Source organism: Odocoileus virginianus, chromosome 13 (assembly GCF_023699985.2).
Source record: "Odocoileus virginianus isolate 20LAN1187 ecotype Illinois chromosome 13, Ovbor_1.2, whole genome shotgun sequence".
NCBI classification, from domain to species: Eukaryota; Metazoa; Chordata; class Mammalia; order Artiodactyla; family Cervidae; genus Odocoileus; species Odocoileus virginianus.
In genome coordinates, this window is record NC_069686.1 from 19,543,961 (window position 1) to 19,565,044 (window position 21,084).

Consider the following 21,084-nt stretch of genomic DNA (forward strand, 5'->3'; position numbering starts at 1 on the left):
CCCTGTTACCTTTCAGTTAGAGTCACCATAAAAATTGGAAAATAGGCTTACAATCACCTGACTGGCGTGAAATGTTAATAGCCTCAAGGCCAGAAGATCATGTGCTAAAAATTACTATAGAATTAGAAAGCAAAAAAAAATCCTGCTCTTCCTAAAAAATCAAAATGATGTAATGCTAACCCTGTGTAATCATGAGTAAGCATCTTGTACCTTGAAAACGTTCTGTGAAAGGGAATAAAACGGGTTGTCAAAAAGTAAAACACCGATTTGGCCCTATCAAGGCTGGTCTCACGTGTCTTCTCTCTCTCTCGCCGACACCGTTCATCCTGAGGGTACCCCCTGGATCCTGCCGAGGCTGGACCCCGGCAACCTAGCTTTCTGAAGGACAGGAAGTAGAGGAATAGAAGGGAGAAGGAGAAGATACCAGGGCACCATGGGTTTCTCATACAATCATGAGAGGAAATGGAAGTTGCTGATCAAAGAGAAGATGGCAAAAGTTTCACTTTGTTCAACAGACACTGATTTAACAATTATTATGAACTGAGTCCTGGGAGATGCAGTTCTCCCTCCTGTGAGTTCAACCGGGAGAGGTGGGCCTTTCTGGAAAACTTAAAGGCTAAGGCCCAGGAATCCACATGTAATCTCTGAAAATCTTTAGGATGTGGATTCTATGTATTCCTGACTTCATCATGCAGATGATGAAACATCCTTTATGGAAATATTAGGTTACTTGCCTAATATAATATCTAAGAGGAGACTAGAACTTCAATCTTCTCACTAAATTATACTATTTTCTACAATAGCTTAGTAAACAAACCATAAGACTTTGAACTGAATACGCTGTACTATCCTTTAGTCATTTGCCAGAACACATCCAAGTATGTGCATCATACATGTGTGTCTCAGAGCAGATCTTCTGCTGGACCATACTTCAGAGTCCATTGCCCATGAAGCCAACAAGCATTCATAGTTATTTCCTGTGATAGCTCGACAGTAGGACTTCTAGGAGGTTTCAGCTACCTGCCCAGCACTGGCAGGTGGCCTTTTGTATGCCTACCTGAGAATAGATGAATGCTTCCAACCCACCTGGCCCCACTGTTGAGAGGGTGTTGAAAATAGCCCTTTTCTTGAAGGCTCCATGAGTAGAAAACTGGAAGGGCATTTCTAAGTCATTTTGCTGGAAAATTCAAGGATAATGAGGCAAGGAAACATTTTAGCTTTGGCCAAGTCTGCAGACATGGATGACTTGGGGAAGTCCTTCCTCATTTTCGAACCAGACAACATAATCCTCAAAACACTGCCTTTCAGGTGTGTGCAAGTCAGGATTTCAGTCCTGAGTGCCAGGAAACACAAAAGGTAAAGAGTAACACTAAACAAGTCTTTATCTTTTATTTACTGCCACCTGATAAGTCCTGCCTTTGATTGTTTTGTCTGCATATTTCCTGCTAAGAGTTTACAAAACAGCACTCCTGAACAGGAAGATAAGAGGGGCACCTATTTGTTGAATAACATCAAGGGGGGAAACTGCTAACTCATCCATTTTGTTGTTAAGTTGCTCAAAAGGATCAAAATACCAATTAACTTGCTGCCTCACAAATCTTTGATACCCTCAGATTTACTGACATTTTGAAACTCCTGTTCATACTTGCCTACCGGCTTTCTGATTACGAACAAAGAAGTGCCAATCTGTTTAGCATTTGACCTGTTTTCTTAAATATTTTTCATGTATTCAACTCTTGGTAGCTAAAAATACTTCACTAGTCACATTCATGAGCTAAAATCATCTTTTGTTTATTTGTTCCACCTCCAAATTTAAGATGGAAAAAGAGGCTCAAAGACACTTCCTTTTAAAAAGCCATTTCATTCTTATTTTTAATTTAACAGACTCATTGCCAAAAGCTCTTTTTGCCCTTTCATCTGCATGGAATTTAGTGGCATTGGGAAGATCCAATGAAGTGACCTGACGTATTAGGATCCATTCTTCCCTGAGGAAAAGTTGGAAAAATGACCTTGGGCCAAAGTTTCAGCATGGTGGTAAAAAGAAACTAAAGATGGTTGGTGGGATGCAGCAGATTTTATAATGAATCTTAATCTTCCTCCCTGGATATTCTCAGATAGTAGTGCTTCTCAGAGATTCTCTGTTGTTGTTCTTATTTCTTCACAGAAATTTTGTGAAAATTCTACCTATAATCACGTGCATGTGTAAGACACACCGATGGCAGCTGTTCAGAAAAGAGCAACATTTCACTCTTAGGCGAAGGCAGGTTCTGGGTTTAGAAAGCTCTACAGCAATTTCTGCAAAAAACTTTTATTGAATGGAGTAGACTGACGCAATTAAAACTGAGGCTGTTGTAGCCAGACTCCTTGGGTTCATATTTTGGTCCTATCATTTATTAGCATTGGACTTTGGTAAAGTCACTTACTTTCCTTCTATGATTCAATTTCCCCATCTGTAAAATGGGGATAATAATAAAGCCTAGCTTATAGGGCTGCTGTATGGATCAGAGATTACACATTTGGGACATTTTCGGTGCTATATAGATGTTAGCTAGCATATTAAATCGTGCCAGATCCTGAGAGAGGCGTCAGTGTTGTGTATACTTACATTTGCCAGAATCCTGAGCCATTCATGGAAGAATACTTCCATTACAGCAAAAAATATCTGGAGATTTGGAAACCTAAGGTTTATATATCTATATGTTTATACATAGCACATATTATATATGTGTTTATCTGTAACACAGAATTACCTACAGACATTTGTATTTTTCAGATGTGATCAGAAGGGGGGCTTCCCTGGTGGCTCAGACAGTAAAGAATCTGCCTAGAATGCAGCTGACCCAGATTCAATCCCTGGGTCAGGAAGATCCTGTGGAGGAGGGCACGGCACCCAACTCAAGTATTCTTGCCTGGAAAATCCAATGGACAGAGGGGCCTGGCAGGCTACAGTCCATGGGGTCACAAAGAGCCAGGCAGACCACTTTACCTGCCTCCTGAGAAATCTGTATGCAGGTCAAGAAGCAACAGTTAGAATCGGACATGGAAAAACAGACTGGTCCCAAATCGGGAAAGGAGTACGTCAAAGCTGTGTATTGTCACCCTGCTTATTTAACTTCTATGCAAAGTACATCATGTGAAATGCTGGGCTGGATGAAACACAAGGTGGAATCAGGATTGCTGGGAGAAGTATCAATAACCTCAGCTATGCAGATGACACCACCCTTATGGCAGAAAGTGAAGAGGAACTGAAGAGCCTTTTGATGAAAGTGAAAGAGGAGAGGGAAAGAACTGGCTTAAAACTCAACATTCAGACAGCTAAGATCATGGCATCCGGTCCCTTCACTTCATGGCAAATAGATGGGGAAACAATGAAACAATGACAGACTTTAAATCAAAATTGTGGGCTCCAAAATCACTGCAGATGGTGACTGCAGCCATGAAATTAAAAGATGCCCGCTCCTTGGAAGAAAAGCTATGACAAACCTAGACAGCATATTAAAAACAGAGACATAACTTTGCCCACAAAGGTCCGTCTAGTCAAAGCTATGGTTTTTCCAGTAGTCATGTATGGATGTGAGAGTTGAACCATAAAGAAAGCTGAGCACCAAAGAATTGATGCTTTTGAACTGTGGTGTTGGAGAAGACTCTTGAGAGTCCCTTGGGCTGCAAGGAGATCCAACCAGTCCATCCTAAAGGAGATCAGTCCTGGGTGTTCATTGGAAGGACTGATGCTGAAGCTGAAACTCCAACATTTTGGCTACCTGATGCAAAGAACTGACTCATTTGAAAAGACCCTGATGCTGGGAAAGATTGAGGGTGGGAGAAGAAGGGGATAACAGAGGATGAGATGGTTGGAGGGCATCACTGACTTGATGGACATGAGTTTGAGCAAGTTCTAGGAGTTGGTGTTGGACAGGGAAGCCTGGCATGCTGCAGTCCATGGGGTGGCAAAGAGTTGGACACAACTGAGTGACTGAACTGAACTGATCAGAAGGGAGCTTAACTTGTCTTCCAGATGACTGTAATTCAGTTGGAGTACAACAGAATCAACATTTAAGCAAGTAAATGGCAGCTGGAAGGTCTTCCCTGGTGGCTCAGTGGTAAGGAATCCACCTGCCAATGAAGGAGACGATGGCTCCATCTCTGGGTTGGGAAAATCTCTTGGAATAGGAAATGTCAACCCACTCTAGTATTCTTGCATGGGAAATCCCATGGAAAGAGGAGCCTGGCAGAGTCTATGGGGTTGCAAAAGAGTCGAACACGACTTAACAACTAAACAACAAACTAGCCAATCATGTGTTTGGAGGCAAGAGGGCTGGGGATGATCCTAGGGGACAGAATGGCTTTGGCAGAGTTGTGTTTAATATAATGTATTTCCCAAAATACCAGCCTGACCTTTTCACAAACTCCTCGAAGAGGATGCGGTGAGAATACCCCTGCTGGCGGATGCTGACTGTCTCTAGGATGCCCGTGGAGCGGAGCTGGGCCCGCACTTTGTCTGTGGAGAACTTCAGGGCCTCTCGGTCATCATTGGGCTTGATGCAGCGTACAAAGTGCGGCTGTCCCACCACCATTTTAGAGAGCAGATCCATCAGAGAATACTACCAGGGGAAAAAATGCACAAGAAGTGAGGTTACCAAAATCATAATGAGGATAATTACAACAGTGGCTGGCCCAGGCTTCCAGGGCAGTTTGTCAGCTTGTAAACAACTCATGGAATCTTTGAGGCTAAACAAGAATCCAGCAAAAAGAAATAACAATACACGTTCTGACTTATATTGTTCTGTACTTATAGCTGCCTATGGATTTTCTTTAAACATCACCTAGGGCCAAGCAATATCCCACTTGGCAGAAACTCCGCCATCTAAGAACTTGCTTAGATTATCTCATAACTCTGTTGCCAGAACTAGCTTGTCTCTGATATTTCAAGGTGATGCTCCATAAACTGTATCTGTAATTTTAAAGGTCCAGCTTTCAGGGAAGGGGTCAGTTGCCTCCTTAACCTAACAATCACCAGAAAGTCTAAACCAACCTTACAAAGGCAGAGGCGAAATGAGAAAAATAAAGAGGGCAAAGAAAACAAGAAAACTGGACGGTAAAAGGAGATTATAATGAAGATGAATTAATACACCAAACGGCTGTGTAGAGAACAGAAAGAGCACATGGAAAACTAGGGGTGCTCTCCGTTTCTCAGGGACATCCACAGTAGCAGTTTTTCTTTTGGACATGTCTTTGGGGCAATTACAAGCCACACATAAAATCAGTCCCATTATTTCATAATCTTACCTGCTACTGATCCAAAATGGTGTTACCTAGCTTGGCAATGTGCTATTTTTTTAGCATTTGGGGACTAGTATATTGAGGACACCCAACTGTTTGTTATGGAGATACTTCTGAAAATTGCACGCCATTGGCTTCTTCTGCTGAAAGAGGGATTCTAAGATCTTGAGGATAACCTTACAGTCAGAGCCTTCAAATCCCATACATGCAGAAACTAGGAGAGTATAGTCAAGCCACTAAGGGGATCAGAATAAGAAATAAATGGCAATTAGAAATGTCCAACCATGAGTGATGAAACAGGGGCTGAAAACCTACCTGTTGGAGAAGCTGTAGCAGGCATCACTACATCAATGGAATGCTGGACCCAAAGACCTCTCCAGTTCAGGTCAGTCACTCAGTTGTGTCCGACTCTTTGTGAACCCATGAACCGCAGCATGCCAGGCCTCCCTGTTCATCACCAACTCCCGGAGTCCACCCAAACCCACTGAGTCGGTGATGCCATCCAACCATCTCGTCCTCTATCATCTCATTCTCCTCCTGCCCTCAGTCTTTCCCAGCATCAGGGTCTTTTAAAATGAGTCAGCTCTTCACATCAGGTATCCAAAGTATTGGAGTTTCGGCTTCAAAATCAGTCCTACCAATGAATACCCAGGAAAACACCAAAGACCTCTTGGTCCCTATAATCCATACACTGAGACTCATTCTAGTCTACCTCTAAGGCACAGGTCAGACTTCTTGGCTCTAGGTCCTTCTTGGACCCGCTAGCTTTGGGTGGAACCTTCTTTCCATGGTGCTGGCTCCCAGGCCTACCCTCCAGCCTGCCTGGCAACTCCACCTCATGATCCACTTGACTTACTATCCCTGCCAAATCCCTTACTTTGGCAACCCCACCTTACAACCTTATTTTGTCGTTCCTGGTTTCAGTAGTTCTGTCTTTGGCCTAACAGCATCTCCATCGTGAAGTTGCCTGGACCTCAGTTTCCCATGGTCAGTGATCTCTAATGGGTTCTCAACCCCAGTGCTTTATAATTTGAAAATAAACAAATCTGTGCAAATCAGTGCAAAGTGACAGTCTCTTATCTTTCCTCTCTAATGTGCATGTGACAGAGTCCTTATGGAGACAACATTTTTACTCAAAAGAGTCATTCACCAGGTAAAAATATCAGGAATTGGGGTAACAGAGATGGGAAATAATGGGGCTCAGGTAAATGGCTCTTGCAATGGGTCAATTTAGTCTAGGAAAATGAAGTTGAAGCTAAGACTTATTTTCTCATGAACTTGATAAGCCTCCTTCTAGACTTTTATTAACTACTTTACTTCTCAGTAAATATGCTGGAAAAGTGGCTGACTCCAGTAGCTCTAAGGCCAAGAAGCAGCTGAAACGCTAACAGAATCAGCACATTCAATGGACTATGTGCCAGTGGCAGAAAGGGCCCTCTGTAGACACTTGCGGTCTCACACTGTACTCAAGGGTGGGTTCCCTGTTATAATTCTCCTTTCCCTTTCCCTACAACTCCATCTTTCCTGACTGACTCTGAGCTTTGCTCTTGTTTCAATAACTCTGTGGTATCTAGGCCTCTTGTGAGAATGGCTGACTCAACTTTTCTGGAAACAGGCAGAGGAGAGATCAAGAAGACTCCTTACCCGGAAGTAAGAAGCCATAGTTTGCCCCTTCATGTTGGTGGTTTCTTCCGGATGCCGTATCACCTCCAGAGTGTCCACCTGGAGCATAGGCAGAGGACAGTGGTTTGGGTATAGAGACAGCTTATTTTCTGACATTTCCCAAAATGTGAAAAGCTATTTGGTCAAATACCTGAGGGGCCTTGATGTTTAGGATGTAATAGTACATACTATAGTACATATTCATTTAAAGACATCTTAAAGAAAAACAGAATTTACACTGTCCTACTTATTTGACAACAACCACACTCTGTAATACACTATATGGTCTCAGTACAAACCCCAACCATGTTCTTTCTGTATTTCTCCATGTTCTACTGGGCCCTTATTAAGTTCTCCAATAATGTCATGTGAGACCATGCTATTTTTAAAAAGAAAACTGGGTAACAACACATGAAGTCGGGCAATTACAAAGTGAAGTGAAAGTCGTTCAGTTGTGTCCGACTCTTTGCAACCCCCATGGATGATACAGTCCATGGAATTCTCTAGGCCAGAATACTGGAGTGGGTAGCCTTTCCCTTCTTCAGGGGATCTTCCCAACCTGGAGAATTTTGGCCTGGAAAATTCCATAGACTGTATCATCCACGGGGTCGCAAAGAGTCAGACACGACTGAGCAGCTTTCACTTTCACTGTAATTACAAAAACACGGACCCAAAGCCCAGGTTGCACCACAAGAGAATTAGTTAAATCCTAACTGCCTTCCTGCTATCAGACCCTGACCCTGCAACATCCCTCCCGCGGCCCATAGCTCCTACATGTTCACTATGGACCAAAGCTTAAAGTACACCTGTTCCCAAGCATCTGCCCCAAATACCTGGGCTGACTGGGAAGAATTTATGAATGAAAACCACTGTAGCAAACAATTGCAGGCACCCTGTTTTCCATCATTTTATCTAAATGATAAAATTCCTGCTTCTGCACACACAAAGCTATTTGGTTTGCAGAGCATATGAGCAGCATTTCAGCACCAGCCTCCGTGGTAGCCTCCCATCTGCTCAGAACAGGTGGCAAGGGTATGAAGCAGGAACATTTGAACTGGAAGATGCTGCTGTCAGCACGTGTGTTCCGCTCAGTGGAGTGCTGTCCAGGCAGCTACCTCCCCGCGGGGTGAGGATGTCTGCAGCCTTGTTCAACAACAGTGAGAAGAGGTTACTTAGAAGGGACGCGGCCATGGGAGGTGGCTGAATAATGAGACTTACTCGAGGGGCATTTAGGAGACCGTTTGCAAAACTGAAGAAAACGCTTCAACTGGCTTATATAAAGAAAACAGGTCAGTTTAAGAAGGGGAACAAACATGGAACTAAGTTTTCAAACTAGAAAGCAACCTAAATTGTGAGCAGGAATCTGAGGGTATCTCTGAGCAAAGTGCCAGGAGCAGGGGCAGTGCAGCTTTCTTTCTCTAGGCTGCAGACTGGATCTGTTCCCAGAGTCATCGTTTCATCTAGATGCAGCTGAGCAACAGTACAACTGCCTGTAGCTGTTTTTTTTTTTGTTTTGTTTGTTTTTTTATGAGAAAGAAGGAAATGGCAGCTCTGTGTTTAAAGGGAAGGTTGCTCTCACATAGAAAAGAAAAAACACAACATACCCGCCCCACCTGCATAGGTCCGATGGCACTACCTGCAGGGACCACACGGAAGGTTCCTTCCCTATCTCAACCTCACTAGGAGTACACAGCTCAACACTGGTGAGATTTGGGGAAAGCTAATTAGGACTGAAGCAAGAAAGATCTTGGCTACGGTCTGCCTTTGGCCAAACTGTAAATTCTGACAGTTTTCCTAAACATTCTTTTTCCTTATTTTCTTTCTCCCCACCTGACTTTCATATACACACACAACTTTTGAGAATTTTCCACTATTTCTTTTTATTCAGAGATCCTCCCTGAAGAACCACAGCTTGCTTTGAACTCTGCTTTTCCTCCTTAATTTCCCTCCCTTTTTATTCAAATTAGCCGGCTAGTGCCAGCCCCCTCAGGCTCTAATACACTGTGAAAGGGCAGCTGGGAAACTCATCCGTATTTCTTTTATTAGTAGAATTTACCTGTTACCCTTCTTCAGAACAAACAGCAGACCCTTGGCATTTGAGAATTTAACAGTTTAGTGATCAGGAAAATCTTTGATGTATATTAATTCTGCTAAGATATAAATTTAAAAGTGTGATATATATTGTTTTCAAGATCAGTACCCATCCCCTGTAGCAAGTTGGAAAAGTACTGAATGAAGCACCAGTTTGCAATCCAAGATACAGGGCTGGAAGTATTATTAACTTCCCAAAGCCTGTGTTATTTAAAAACCACTACTGTGCATACACACACACACAAGAAGTCAGTCAGTTCCCCTTCCTTTATCACCATGTTTGATTCAGTTTTAGTAATCACCCAGCACGACTTTAAGTCCTGCTCTTAACTCACATACAGGGTAATTCTTGGGTAGTAAAAACCTATTCTGTTATATATAACTTAGAAATATTAATGCATGTATATAGTTCACCACCTACATATCTAGTACTATATTTTAAAGAATAAATAATGTACTATTGGGGTATCTTCTAATTTTAGAATTTGGAAAGGTCTTGGATTGGCAAAGGATATCTGCACAGTTATGAAGTTCCCCTGTACATGGAGTGGATCTAAAAGAGGGAATTGCACTTCAGACAAGGGACATACCAGAAGCTGCCTCTCTTGAACTTTTAAAGCAGGAGGCCTTTGTCTGCATTGGGCCTACCATGAACTCTGTGCTGTGCTAAGTTGCTTCAGTTGTGTCCAACTCTTTGTGACCCTATGGACTGTAGCCTGCCAGGCTCCTCTGTCCATGGGATTTTCCAGGCAAGAATACCGGAGTGGGTTCCATGCCTTCCCTCCAGGGGATCTTCCCAAGGGATAGAACCTACATCTCCAGTGGCTCCTGCATTGTAGGCAGATTCTTTACCACTGAGTCACCAGGGAAGCCCACCATGAACTCTACAGAACCGAAAAAAATTCAAAGCCAAAAGAGATAAGAAGGTTATTGTCTAAATTAAGAGCTTGTCTTTCTGAACTGATTTCGCTAATAGTTAAAGTTAAGTGTTAGTCGCTCAGTCATGTCAACTCTTTCAGACCCCATGGACTATAGCCCACCAGGCTCCTCTGATCCATAGGATTCTCCAGGCAAGAATACTGGAATGGGTTACCATTCCCTTCTCCAGGGGATCTTACCCACCCAGGGATTGAACCTAAGTATCCTGCATTGCAGGCTGATTCTTTACCATCTGAGCTACCCAGGAAGCCCCCAGTTAATGGTTTTAATTAAAAAAATAAAGTTTCTTAGAAATGATCCAGAAAGTAGATTCTATTGAAGCCATCAACTAGCGAATTATTTTTTCCAAAGGCGGGGATTTCGCAACAACAACAACAACAAAGTCTTTTCTGTAGATTCTTATAAATTTTTACCTCAGATAGGAGGAAAACAGGTTGGGAGAGCTTCCAAGGTTCAAGGGGTTTGTGCTAAAGGGCCCAGGGCTTGGAATTGGACACACTTGGTTCAAATTCTGGCTCCTGCGCTTAATAGCTATGTGGACTTTGACTTATTATTTAACTTTCCAAAGTCTGTGTGCTTAAAAACCACTGTCTTGCACATGTGCACACACAGAAAAGGTCAGTCAGTTCCCCTTCATTTATTACCATGTTTGATTCAGTTTTAGTTTAGTAATTCATGGGTTGCAAGAAGTCGGACATGACTTAGCAACTGAACAACAATAATCAATATTAAGGATGCTGGGTTTTTATTTCATGGAATAAGGAGAGTAACTAGCTCCCATGCAACACAGCAAGGAAATCTTTTTATTTATTGGCAGAGAAAATACTTCCAATGAAACCAATTTCAAAATGATCAGTATAACCAATATTCTGGATAAAAACATCATCTGTCTAACCCAGTATACCCTTCTTCTACACCACCAGTTGATATAACCATATAAGCCAACTGGAGCTGATCAAGCTTGCTTTGTCAGGAAAGCCCACATGACAAATGTCCTGCCCGATTCCTTGTGAGTGGTACTGGTTAGCCTTCAAAGTAGTCATGAATAAGCTTTACAGTTTGTGGTACAGACTCCAGGCCCATAGGAAATGAGCAAGCTTCCGTATACATATGGACTACACACATGGAATTTTAGATGGCTATCAAGACATGAGTAATAAAACATTTATTGTTTCCAATGGGAAATCACTATACTAAACACTTTGCCTACATTATGTCAATGAGTTCTCAAAAGGACACTATGAGGTAAATATCATTATTACTACTATTCTACATATAAGGAAGTTAAGGTTCAAAGATTTTAGGTAAATTTCCCAGAGACTTGCAGCCAATAACTGGCCATGCCTAAGTCTGAACCCAGTTCTGATTCCAAAACCTACTCCTTAAACATAATATACTGCCTTTATATGTGATTTGTTATAAGTTATAAAAATAAGTCTGAAAGCACAGTATTATTAAAAAGATTTGCCTCATCTGTCAACTAAATTTACTCTAGGATAAAGACATAGCTTCCAAAAAGCCTCGAAAATACATGTAACTCCATGGCTGATTCATGTCAATGTATGACAAAATCCACTACAATATTGTAAAGTAATTAGCCTCCAACTAATAAAAATAAATGGAAAAACAAACAAACAAAAAAAACCAAAAAGCCTCAAAAACCATCTACATCTCAGTAATAAATTAAAAGCTGGAGGAATTTTTTTCTTTGGTCTCAGTAAGTACCTACTATTTGCATCTCCAAACCTCAGAAGTGTTTACATTTAGCCTCTTGGCAAAGCCTTTGGTCAAGAATTTTTCCTGCTATCAAGTGATGCATCCATCTCTTAAGGAAAAAGCCCCTACAGCATCACTCCCCTCGAAAGTCTCCATGGCACTGAATGAGGAAGCAAGGCTGGTGCTGACACCAGCCCAGTGTGGGGGTGCTGAACGTGGTGGAGGCTAGCTTCCTGCAGGGTCACCTCTTCTATTTTTTCTTGGATAAGGTAGAGAGGAATCGGTGGAGCTTTTTATTGCTGTTGCTACCCTTCATATTTTCTGATGCCTTAATTAGAACTTTCAACTCATCTTCTCTCCAAGGGAAAACAAATCTCTAGTCATTTTCATCTCACCTATATATATTGTAGTGATGTAAATACATGCCACGCACTAGAGGGCACACTTCTCACATAGGCAGTGCAGGGAAGGAGATAATGCGTGGATAGGGAGCGTGGAAGGCAGAGGAATAGGTCCTGGCAGAATTCAGAGGTCAAAACGTCAAACTGAGCAAAGGAGGGGAATATGGGCTGACATTGAATAGTACACAGGAGACTTTCATATTTTTTTTGTCATGATCCTTTTTAGAAGGAGTCTCAGGCAATCAGTTCAGCTGCTCAGTCATGTCTGACTGTTTGCGACCCCATGGACTGCAGCACACCAGGCCTCCCTGTCCATCACCAACTCCCAGAGTTTATTCAAACTCATGTCCATTGAGTCGGTGATGCCATCCAACCATCTCATCCTCTGTCATCCCCTTCTCCTCTCGCCTTCCATCTTTCCCAGCATCAGGGTCTTTTACAATGAGTCAGCTCTTCACATCAGGTGGCCAAAGTATTGGAGAAGGAGTCTGGTGGAAGCCAATGACTCAAAAATAACCACATATGGTTGATCATTATTTGTGGATCTGTATTGGTGAATTTGCCTACTTGCTGAAATATATTTTTAATCTTCAAATCAATCAATGCTCACATGCTTTCATAGTCACTTACAGACATGCAGAGTGGTGGAAACTTATACCTGGATGTGCATGCTCCCAGCTGAGGCTGAACAAACTGACACTTTCTCTGCCTTCCTGTTCCAGCTCTCACACCATAAACAAGCGCCCTTTTCAAGGTGTATTTAAGTGCCAGAATTTTTCCTTTTTTTGTGCTTTTGACTGGTGATTATCCTGTTCAAAATAGTACCTAATCACAGTACTGAAGTCCTATCAAGAGTTCCTAAGAGTAAGAAGGCTATGATGTGCCTGTTGGAACATATTTGTGTGTTAGTTTACCTTCACTCAGGCATGAGTCACAGTGCTGCTGGCCTTGAGTTCAATGACACAAATACTATATTTGAAATGTTTATACAAAGAAATATGGCATACAGTTAATCACTTGTAAAAAGCATCTACAGTGGACCCTTCAGCCACAGAGATTTGAACTACATGGATCCATTTAAATGCAGATTTTTTTCAATAGTAAGTACAGCACTACTACACAATCCATGGTTTATTGAATCTGCATCTGTAGGACTGTGGATACAGAGAGCCCACTGTAAAGTTATTAGTGGATTTTTGACTGTGTGGAGGGTTGGTGTCCCTAACCTCCATGTTCTTCAAGGGTCAACTGTATTAAATATAATGCTGTTAAAGAGAAACACACACAATACAGGTTATATATTAATCAGTTGACAACAGTGTTGTGACCAGAGGCTTGCAGGAGCCTAACCATGTATTTCTTCTAGGAGCAATGCTTCAAGATTTGCTGATTCAGCATTCACAGAAGCCTCATAGAACACCACTTTTGTGAATAATGAGAATCAAGTGCATTGAACACAAACAACATTTACATATAATATCAAGAGACTCTCAGAACCACTGAAACTCCTCTGTAAACCTGACCTAGGGTCCCACACAACTCATGTTAAATAGCCCTAGTTTCCTGCCACAAATGCACATGATCGAAAAACAGAATATTCTATAGGATTGTGCTAACAGTGTGGATGTAAGACTTACTGTTAATAAAGATGATCTGAATCCTTACTATGTGCAGGTCTTTTATTCTCAAAGGAAGTGCGTATAGATATGTATGTCTATATCAATTTGGGGGTAATATTCATGTATTATATGTGGTTGTATTGATTATTCTTTATTAAATGAATCATTTAATATTCAGTATAAACAAAGGGTAAGAAAATTCAAAGACATGACCTGTTTTATTATCCCCTTACCTTTCAGATCATTATTTCTTGCTGCTAGTATACACAATGAATATTAAGCAGCCATTCCTTGAAACTTGGGCTAAACATTAGCAGGAAGAATGGACTAGTTAAGAATATTTTACAGCAGGATATTTAGTAACTTGCCTAACACCCTCTTTGCATGGATAAGTGCATCACTCACTTTTCAGAGAACAAGGCAGAGTAACAGGAGGGGGTTTCATTTCCTTCTTCCCTGCTGACCCCTTTTGTCATCCCACTCTGTACATTGGAGACAGCTTCAAGAAAAAGTGGAGTGTGTGCACTTCTTCCTGTGGATGTGGATGTGCATGTGTGCTAAGTTGCTTTAGTTGTGTTCGACTCTGCAATGCCATGAATCGAAGCCCACCAGGCTCCTCTGTCCATGGGATTCTCCAGGCAAGAATACTGGAGTGGGTTGCCATGTCCTCCTCCAGGGGATCTTCCTAACCCAGGGATTGAACCTGCTTTTCTTACATCTCCTGCACTGAGAGGTGGGTTCTTTTCCACTAGCATCACCTGGGAAGCCCTTATTTCTTCCCAGAGGGACTTTATTTTCAAATGTTATTGTTTTATAAACTTAAGTAGTATTTCTGAGAATCAGGTAAAGGGGTCTGCATATGCCATGTGGCATAAGGATTATTTTGAACTGAAGACATGTAAGTAACAACAGTTGTAAGAAGAAGCTTTTCTGAACTCTCCTTATCTGCCTAAAAGCAAAGCATTCAAAAATAATTCAACTGTCATAAATCCCCTCCCTGGGAGCTTTGCAATCAGAGAAGATTGACTCATATCACCAGAGATGAAAAGTCAGCACTGGGATAAGAAATTGCCTAAATAGATAGTGTCATATAAAACTGTTATACTTCCCATTTATTTTCCTAAAGGACCATTTATTTTTCCTAAAAGTCACTGATTGTCCCAGAAGTGTCCTTCTTCTTCTCTTCATCTCCTATTAAGGTGGTATAGAAACTCCAAAATCTAACTCGCCCTTAGAGTCACTTTTTTGGTGAACCTCTGTATGTATATGATTAAAATATGTTTTTTTTCTCTTGCTAATCTGTCAGTTCAAGTTTAATTTGGTCTTCAAACACTGAACTTAAGAGGGTAGAGGAAAAAAATTTTCCCCCTGACACAGGATTGTAAAGGAATCCATGATGATGTTTCAAACCTCTTAACCCCAAATTCCTAAATGCCTCAGTCTCTATTCTAGACTTCCCAGGTAGTGGGTCAGATAAAGGAAATGAATACTGCTCACCTAGGATGATCTCTAGGGTGGGAATGCTTGTGGTCCACAGTATTTTGGGTACAAACCTGCTACTCACCTTGAGTCTCCCAGAACTGAAATGCGGAGGCAAAGATCTTGAGGCTGCTGTTATCCTGGCTCTTGTCTGGGCCAAGTTACCTGTGCAAAGAAGACAAAAAATTAAGGCAAAGGAGTTAAAAGAATAGTATGATAAGTAATTTTTCCCTTTGTGTCCCTATATTTTTCAGAATGTTCTAAATGATCTGCCCTGAACTTGAAACATTTGGAAAAGTTTTGAAATTCAATGATGTAAATTACAATTAAAATATAATATTTATAAGCTATAATTTGTCATATAAATTAAATTTATATTAGTTTAATAAGAAAATAAGAAAGCCCAAAGTCTCACATTCACTTAACAAACTAGTGCTCAGTCACTGAGTCGTGTCTGACTCTTTGCGACCCATGGACTGTAGACTGCCTGGTTCCTCTGTCCATGGGATTCTCCAGGCAAGAATATTGGCATGGGTTGCCATGTCCTCCTCCAGGGGATCTTCCCAACCCAGGGATCAAACTAGAGATTGAAAGAAATTACTATAAGAGAACCATAAATGAAAATCCCATAACTCGTGTACTCAACAGTGAAAAATTGGAAGTTTTTCCTCTAAGGTTAGGAACAAGACAAGAATGTCTGCTCTCACTACTTCTATTGAACATAATACTGGCAGCCCTAGCTAGGTCAGTTAGGAAAGAATTAGAAATTAAAGGCAGCCAAATTGTAAAGTAAGAAGTAAAATTATCTCCATTCACAGATGACATCATCTTACATATAGAAAACCCTAAAGATCATACACATGCACTAGCAAATGAATTCAAAGTTGTAGGATATAAAATCAACATATAAAAAGACAGTTGCATTTATATACACTAACAATGAAAATCTGAAAAGGGAGTTAAGAAAATAATTCCATTTACAATGGCATCAAAAAGAATAAAATACTTAGGAGTAAACTTAACCAAGGAGGTGAAAATTTATACACAGAAAACTATACAACACTCCTGAAAGAAACAACAAGGGCACAAATAAATGGAAATCTATTCCATTGTGAGGGAGAAAAAAATATTCTTTTTCCTCTACCTGTTAGAGGAAGCACACTGACTGATAACGCCCACCCTGGCCAGGCACCATAGTAACTATTTACATGAGTTGTTTTATGACAGGAGGTTCTGGTAAGGAACATGGAACTAATAAGCCTCCACTAACCAGAAGAGTTCGGGAAAGGTCAAAAGGAGACACCACCTGTCTGTCCACCTCCCAGAATCCTCCTCTCTGGCATCCATCTTGGCTGAACAAGGCGTGCACCACCAGGTAGACTCTGAGCCAGAATGGTTGGCTGAGGACAACCCGGAAACGAAGCCCATCACCATAAAACCCGAGACTGCGAGCCATGTGGCAGAGCTGTTCTCCTGGGTTCCCTTACCTCCTGCTCTCCATCCGGGTGCCCTTTCCCAAAAAATCTCTTGCTTTGTCAGCAGATGTATCTCCTCAGACAAGTCATTTCCGAGTGTTAGACAAGAGCCCAGTTTCAGGCCCTGGAAGGGGTCCCCTTTCCTACAACATACCCACCTTAGGTTCATCGGCTGGGGCCCTGCAAATTAGACTGACAGAAGGTAGAGTAGCAAGAGAAAAGCAATCAGAAGTTTACTAATGCATGCATTGCACATATATACAGAATTATTCATGATGAGCAATTCAAAGGGGTGGCAGAACTTGGACTTATATAGATCTTAACAAAAGAACAATAAATTTATAAAGAAGTGAAAGAGAAAGAAAAAGAACTTTGTGTTTCCAGGGGTGGGAAATTATGGTAAGGGTAAATACATAGGGAAGGGCTTCCCTGGTGGCTCCGTGGTTAAGAACCCACCTGCCAATGCAGGAGACGTGAGTTCCATCTCTGGATCAAGAAGATACTCTGGAGAAGGAAATGGCAACCCACTCCAGTATTCTTGCCTGGAAAATCCCATGGATTTCCCATGGACTGTGGTGGGCTACAGTTCATGAAGTTGCAAAAGAGCTGGACACAATTTAGCCATTAAACAACAACAAATATATAGGGAAGCTATTATAAGATAAGGGCAAATTTATTATATAGATTTCTCTAGTGCTGTCTCTGAGTTGATAGGGTCTAGAGTTGTCTCTGGTGATTAACTTCTGTCTTTTTTTGTAAAGAGAAGAGAGGGCACATTTTTACAAATTTATGCCCTGCTTTTGGACAAATGCACAGAAGGCAGAGAACTTTTCTTATATCTGCTCCTTTTCAATTGCTTTCAGATTAAAATAATCTTTATGCCAAACTGGCATATTTTGGGGTGGCATATTCTGTTACCCTGCATTGTGTTCATGGATTACAAGGCTTAATATTGTTAAAATGTCCACACTACCCAAAGAGATCTACAAATTCAGTGCAATCCCCATCAAAATCTCAATGACATTTTTGGACAAATAGAATAAATCCTAAAATTCATATGGAACCCCAAAGGACTCCAAAACAATCTTCAGAAGGAAAAGAAAAAACTGAAGGCCTTATATGTCCTGATTTCAAAATACATTACAAAGCTATAGTAGTCGAAATAATCTGGCAAAACAATACTGACATGAAGATAAACATACAGACCAATGGAACAGAACAGATAGCCCAGAAATAGACCCATGCACATATAGTCAAATAATCTTTGATATGGGTGTTAACACTACACAATGGGGAAAGGATTATCTCTTCAACAAATGGTGCTGTGAATACTGGGCATTTACATGCAAAAGAATGAAACTGAAACCCTATCTTATACCATATTCGAAGATCAACTCATAATAAAGACTTAAAAGTAAAACCAGAAACTATATAAGCATAAGGGGAAAGCGTCATAACACTGGTCTTGACAATTATTTCTCAGGTAGGACACCAAAAGCACAGGCAACAAAAGCAAAAATAGACAATTGGGACTGTATATCAACAGGGGGAGAAAACCATCTATCTCGTAAGAGGTTAATTTCCAAAATATATAAAGAACTGCTACAACTCAACTCTTTGAGACCCCATGGATTATACAGTCCATGGAATTCTCTAGGCCAGAATACTGGAGTGGGTAGCCTTTCCCTTCTCCAGGGGATCTTCCCAACCCAGGGATCGAAACCAGGTGTCCCACATTGCAGGTGGATTCTTTGCCAGCTGAGCCACAAGGGAAGCCCTACAACTCAGCAGCAAAAAATAAAATAAGCTGATTTTAAAATGGGCAAAGAATTTGAATATACATGCCTGCAAAGATGACATATAAATGGCCTGAAGGTATATGAAAAGATTCTTAGCATCACTAACAGGGTAATGTAAATCAAAGCCACAACGAGATATCACCTCATACTTGTTAGACTGGCAATTATAAATGAAGAGGAATAAAATATCTCCCTTTGGCATACTGATTATTTTAAGTTGGTTATTTTTGAGAAAAGTAGATACACATGAGGCTCTGAAAACTGAGCCGAAATTACCCTTTTGTAAGAAAACTTTACAAGAGGAATGAATCTCCAAATGTAAAGGTGTCTCCCTCTCTCTACTAGAAAGAGAAGAATGACTAGCTAATTTTAGGGCTGTTATGGGCACTGGATGAAATAATTCATGAAAAGCATTATCAACACAGCTCTGGTACAAGGAAAGTGCTCATTTCGTGTTACTAGCATTGATGATGATGATTTGCTATGAACAGTTCACATGGGCAAGAGAACAGGAAATTTCACTAATTTGCTACTGTGAACCCTGGTTTGTAAAAAAAAAAAAAAAAAATTAATGAAAGATGAGAAAAAGTGATAACGCAACTCCACTTTGAATATCCATCTCTTGGCCTCTCTGATTTCAACTGCTTTTTGCTTTTGAAGGGTCTGAGTGGCCTGCTGGAACTCTCTTCTCCCTTCCTCTCCACCCACCCTTCATCTCCTCTCTCATCCTTAGCCCCCCAAACCAAGAGATCTGTTTTACCTAAAATGTCATTGGATTCTGTAGCAAAATAAAAAGTTGTCAGTGGAAGGAAAAGCTGCAATTTGTGCATTTGCAAGACACTAAAGATTTCAAAGTTTTTAGCAAGTCTAGCACAAAGATGTCCAAATGTTTTCTCTGGCGATATCTTCAGAGGCTAAACTGTGATTAATAGCCCAGAAAGAATCCTTTGAAGCAGGATTGGTGACATCAAAGTCGTAATCCAGGGGTGGCAGGAGCTTTATAATGAGTGGGAAGCATTTTAACACATTTCAAAGGATTTACAGCATGAATAAACAATAGACCTCAGCAGATGTGCCACACACACCTTTCAGAAACATAACCTATAAGAAGTTTCCATTTTAATTTAAATGTAAATACAGTGTTCACACTTCTTTCAAATGTTAAGCATCCTCAGTGCTTCACCCCCCAGACAGGCTCTTTGGCTAAGGATGCCTCACTGCTCCAGAGCACCCTCCTGTGACTCACTGACATATTGGAGAGCGAAAAAACAGAAGTCGGAGGCAATGGATGGAATTTATATCCTATGTGGGAACTGGGTTAGGAAAGAATCTAAAATGGAGCTTGCAATGATCCCAGATAATTTCTCTGCTTCCAACTTAAAGGAAAAGAGACAAGTGGTCTGAAGATAGAGCTGAAACTTTTAAAAGATGGCAATTTCCTGCCTGCTTCAGAGGATTTTCAGCTCTTGGAAAGCACCCAGCACCCAGGATTTCAGTTGCCTCTTAAGAGTTGCCCAAGATGACGGGTTGCTGTTTTAAATAATCAGGCTTGAAATTTGACTTCCCTCTGCTGCCCCCTCTGGGTTTAAAGGATTGGTTGCAGGGTTCTGGTGGTGACTGCTGGTGGGCATTTGTTTAGGAAAATGTCCTGTTTTAATTTTCCATAACACAAGAAATAGGCTAATAAGCTAATAAATGACTGCAAAGAAATGCTGAAAAGTAAAAGGTTAGTGTCAAATGCTGCCCAAAAAGGAGTTGCAAAGAAAACATCAGCTTTTTTTTTTTTTTGCCAGATTAAGTTATGTGAGTAGACCTGAGAACTACTATGTTGTACCCCACAGTCAGTGTGGGTGAAAGTGAAAGTTGCTCAGTTGTGTCCAACTCTTTTCGACCTCATGGACTATAAGCCTGCCAGGTTTCTCTGTCTGTGGAATTCTCCAGGCAAGAATACTGGAGTGGGTGGCCATTTCCTTCTCCAGAAGATCTTCTTAACCCAGGGATTGAACCCAGGTCTCCCTCATTGCAGGCGGATTCTTTACTGTCAAGACACCAGGGAAGCCCAGTTTGGATACTGAAAACCAAAATCACACCTTTCTGTCTAAATGAGAATGACCTTGTGCTATTCCTGTCCCCATTAACATGAATCTCTTTTCCAGGAGTCTCCTGTCCAGACAAATTGTTTGATTGTTCATTACAAGAATTTCCCCAAAGACCCAAAACCCATCAACTCTTTATGAAAAATGTCCATTGTTTAAACTCCATGGTTCTGTGAATCCCTTGTTTCAAATTCACACATTGCTGTTTCCACCAATCATGTGCTGGTTATATTGTATGTGATCCTTGTTATTGCTGTTCAATCCCCTAGTCATGTCTGACTGTTTGTGACCCCATGGACTGCAGCACACTAAGCCTCCCTGTCCCTCACCATCTCCCGAAGTTTGCCTAAGTTCATGTTCATTGCATCGGTGATGCCATCCAGCCCTTTCATCCTCTGACACCCTCTTCTCCTTCTGCCCTCAATTTGTCCCAGCATCAGGGACTTTTCCAATGAGTCAGCTGTTCACATCAGATGACCAAAATACTGGAGCTTCAGCATCAGTCTTTCCAATGTATATTCGGGGTT

At 41.2% G+C, this 21,084-nt stretch overlaps 1 protein-coding gene across 1 annotated transcript in view; it reads right to left on the reverse strand.

Annotated features, from left to right (window-relative positions):
- MYO3B (myosin IIIB) overlaps positions 1-21,084 on the reverse strand; it is a 408,982-nt gene that overhangs the window by 166,592 nt on the left and 221,306 nt on the right. The window contains exons 21-23 of the mRNA XM_070476366.1: positions 15,273-15,352; positions 6,925-7,002; positions 4,396-4,601 (exon numbers count right to left, since the gene is read on the reverse strand). Coding sequence (XP_070332467.1) covers positions 4,396-4,601; positions 6,925-7,002; positions 15,273-15,352 — 364 coding nt within the window. The remainder of the gene's footprint in view (positions 1-4,395; positions 4,602-6,924; positions 7,003-15,272; positions 15,353-21,084) is intronic.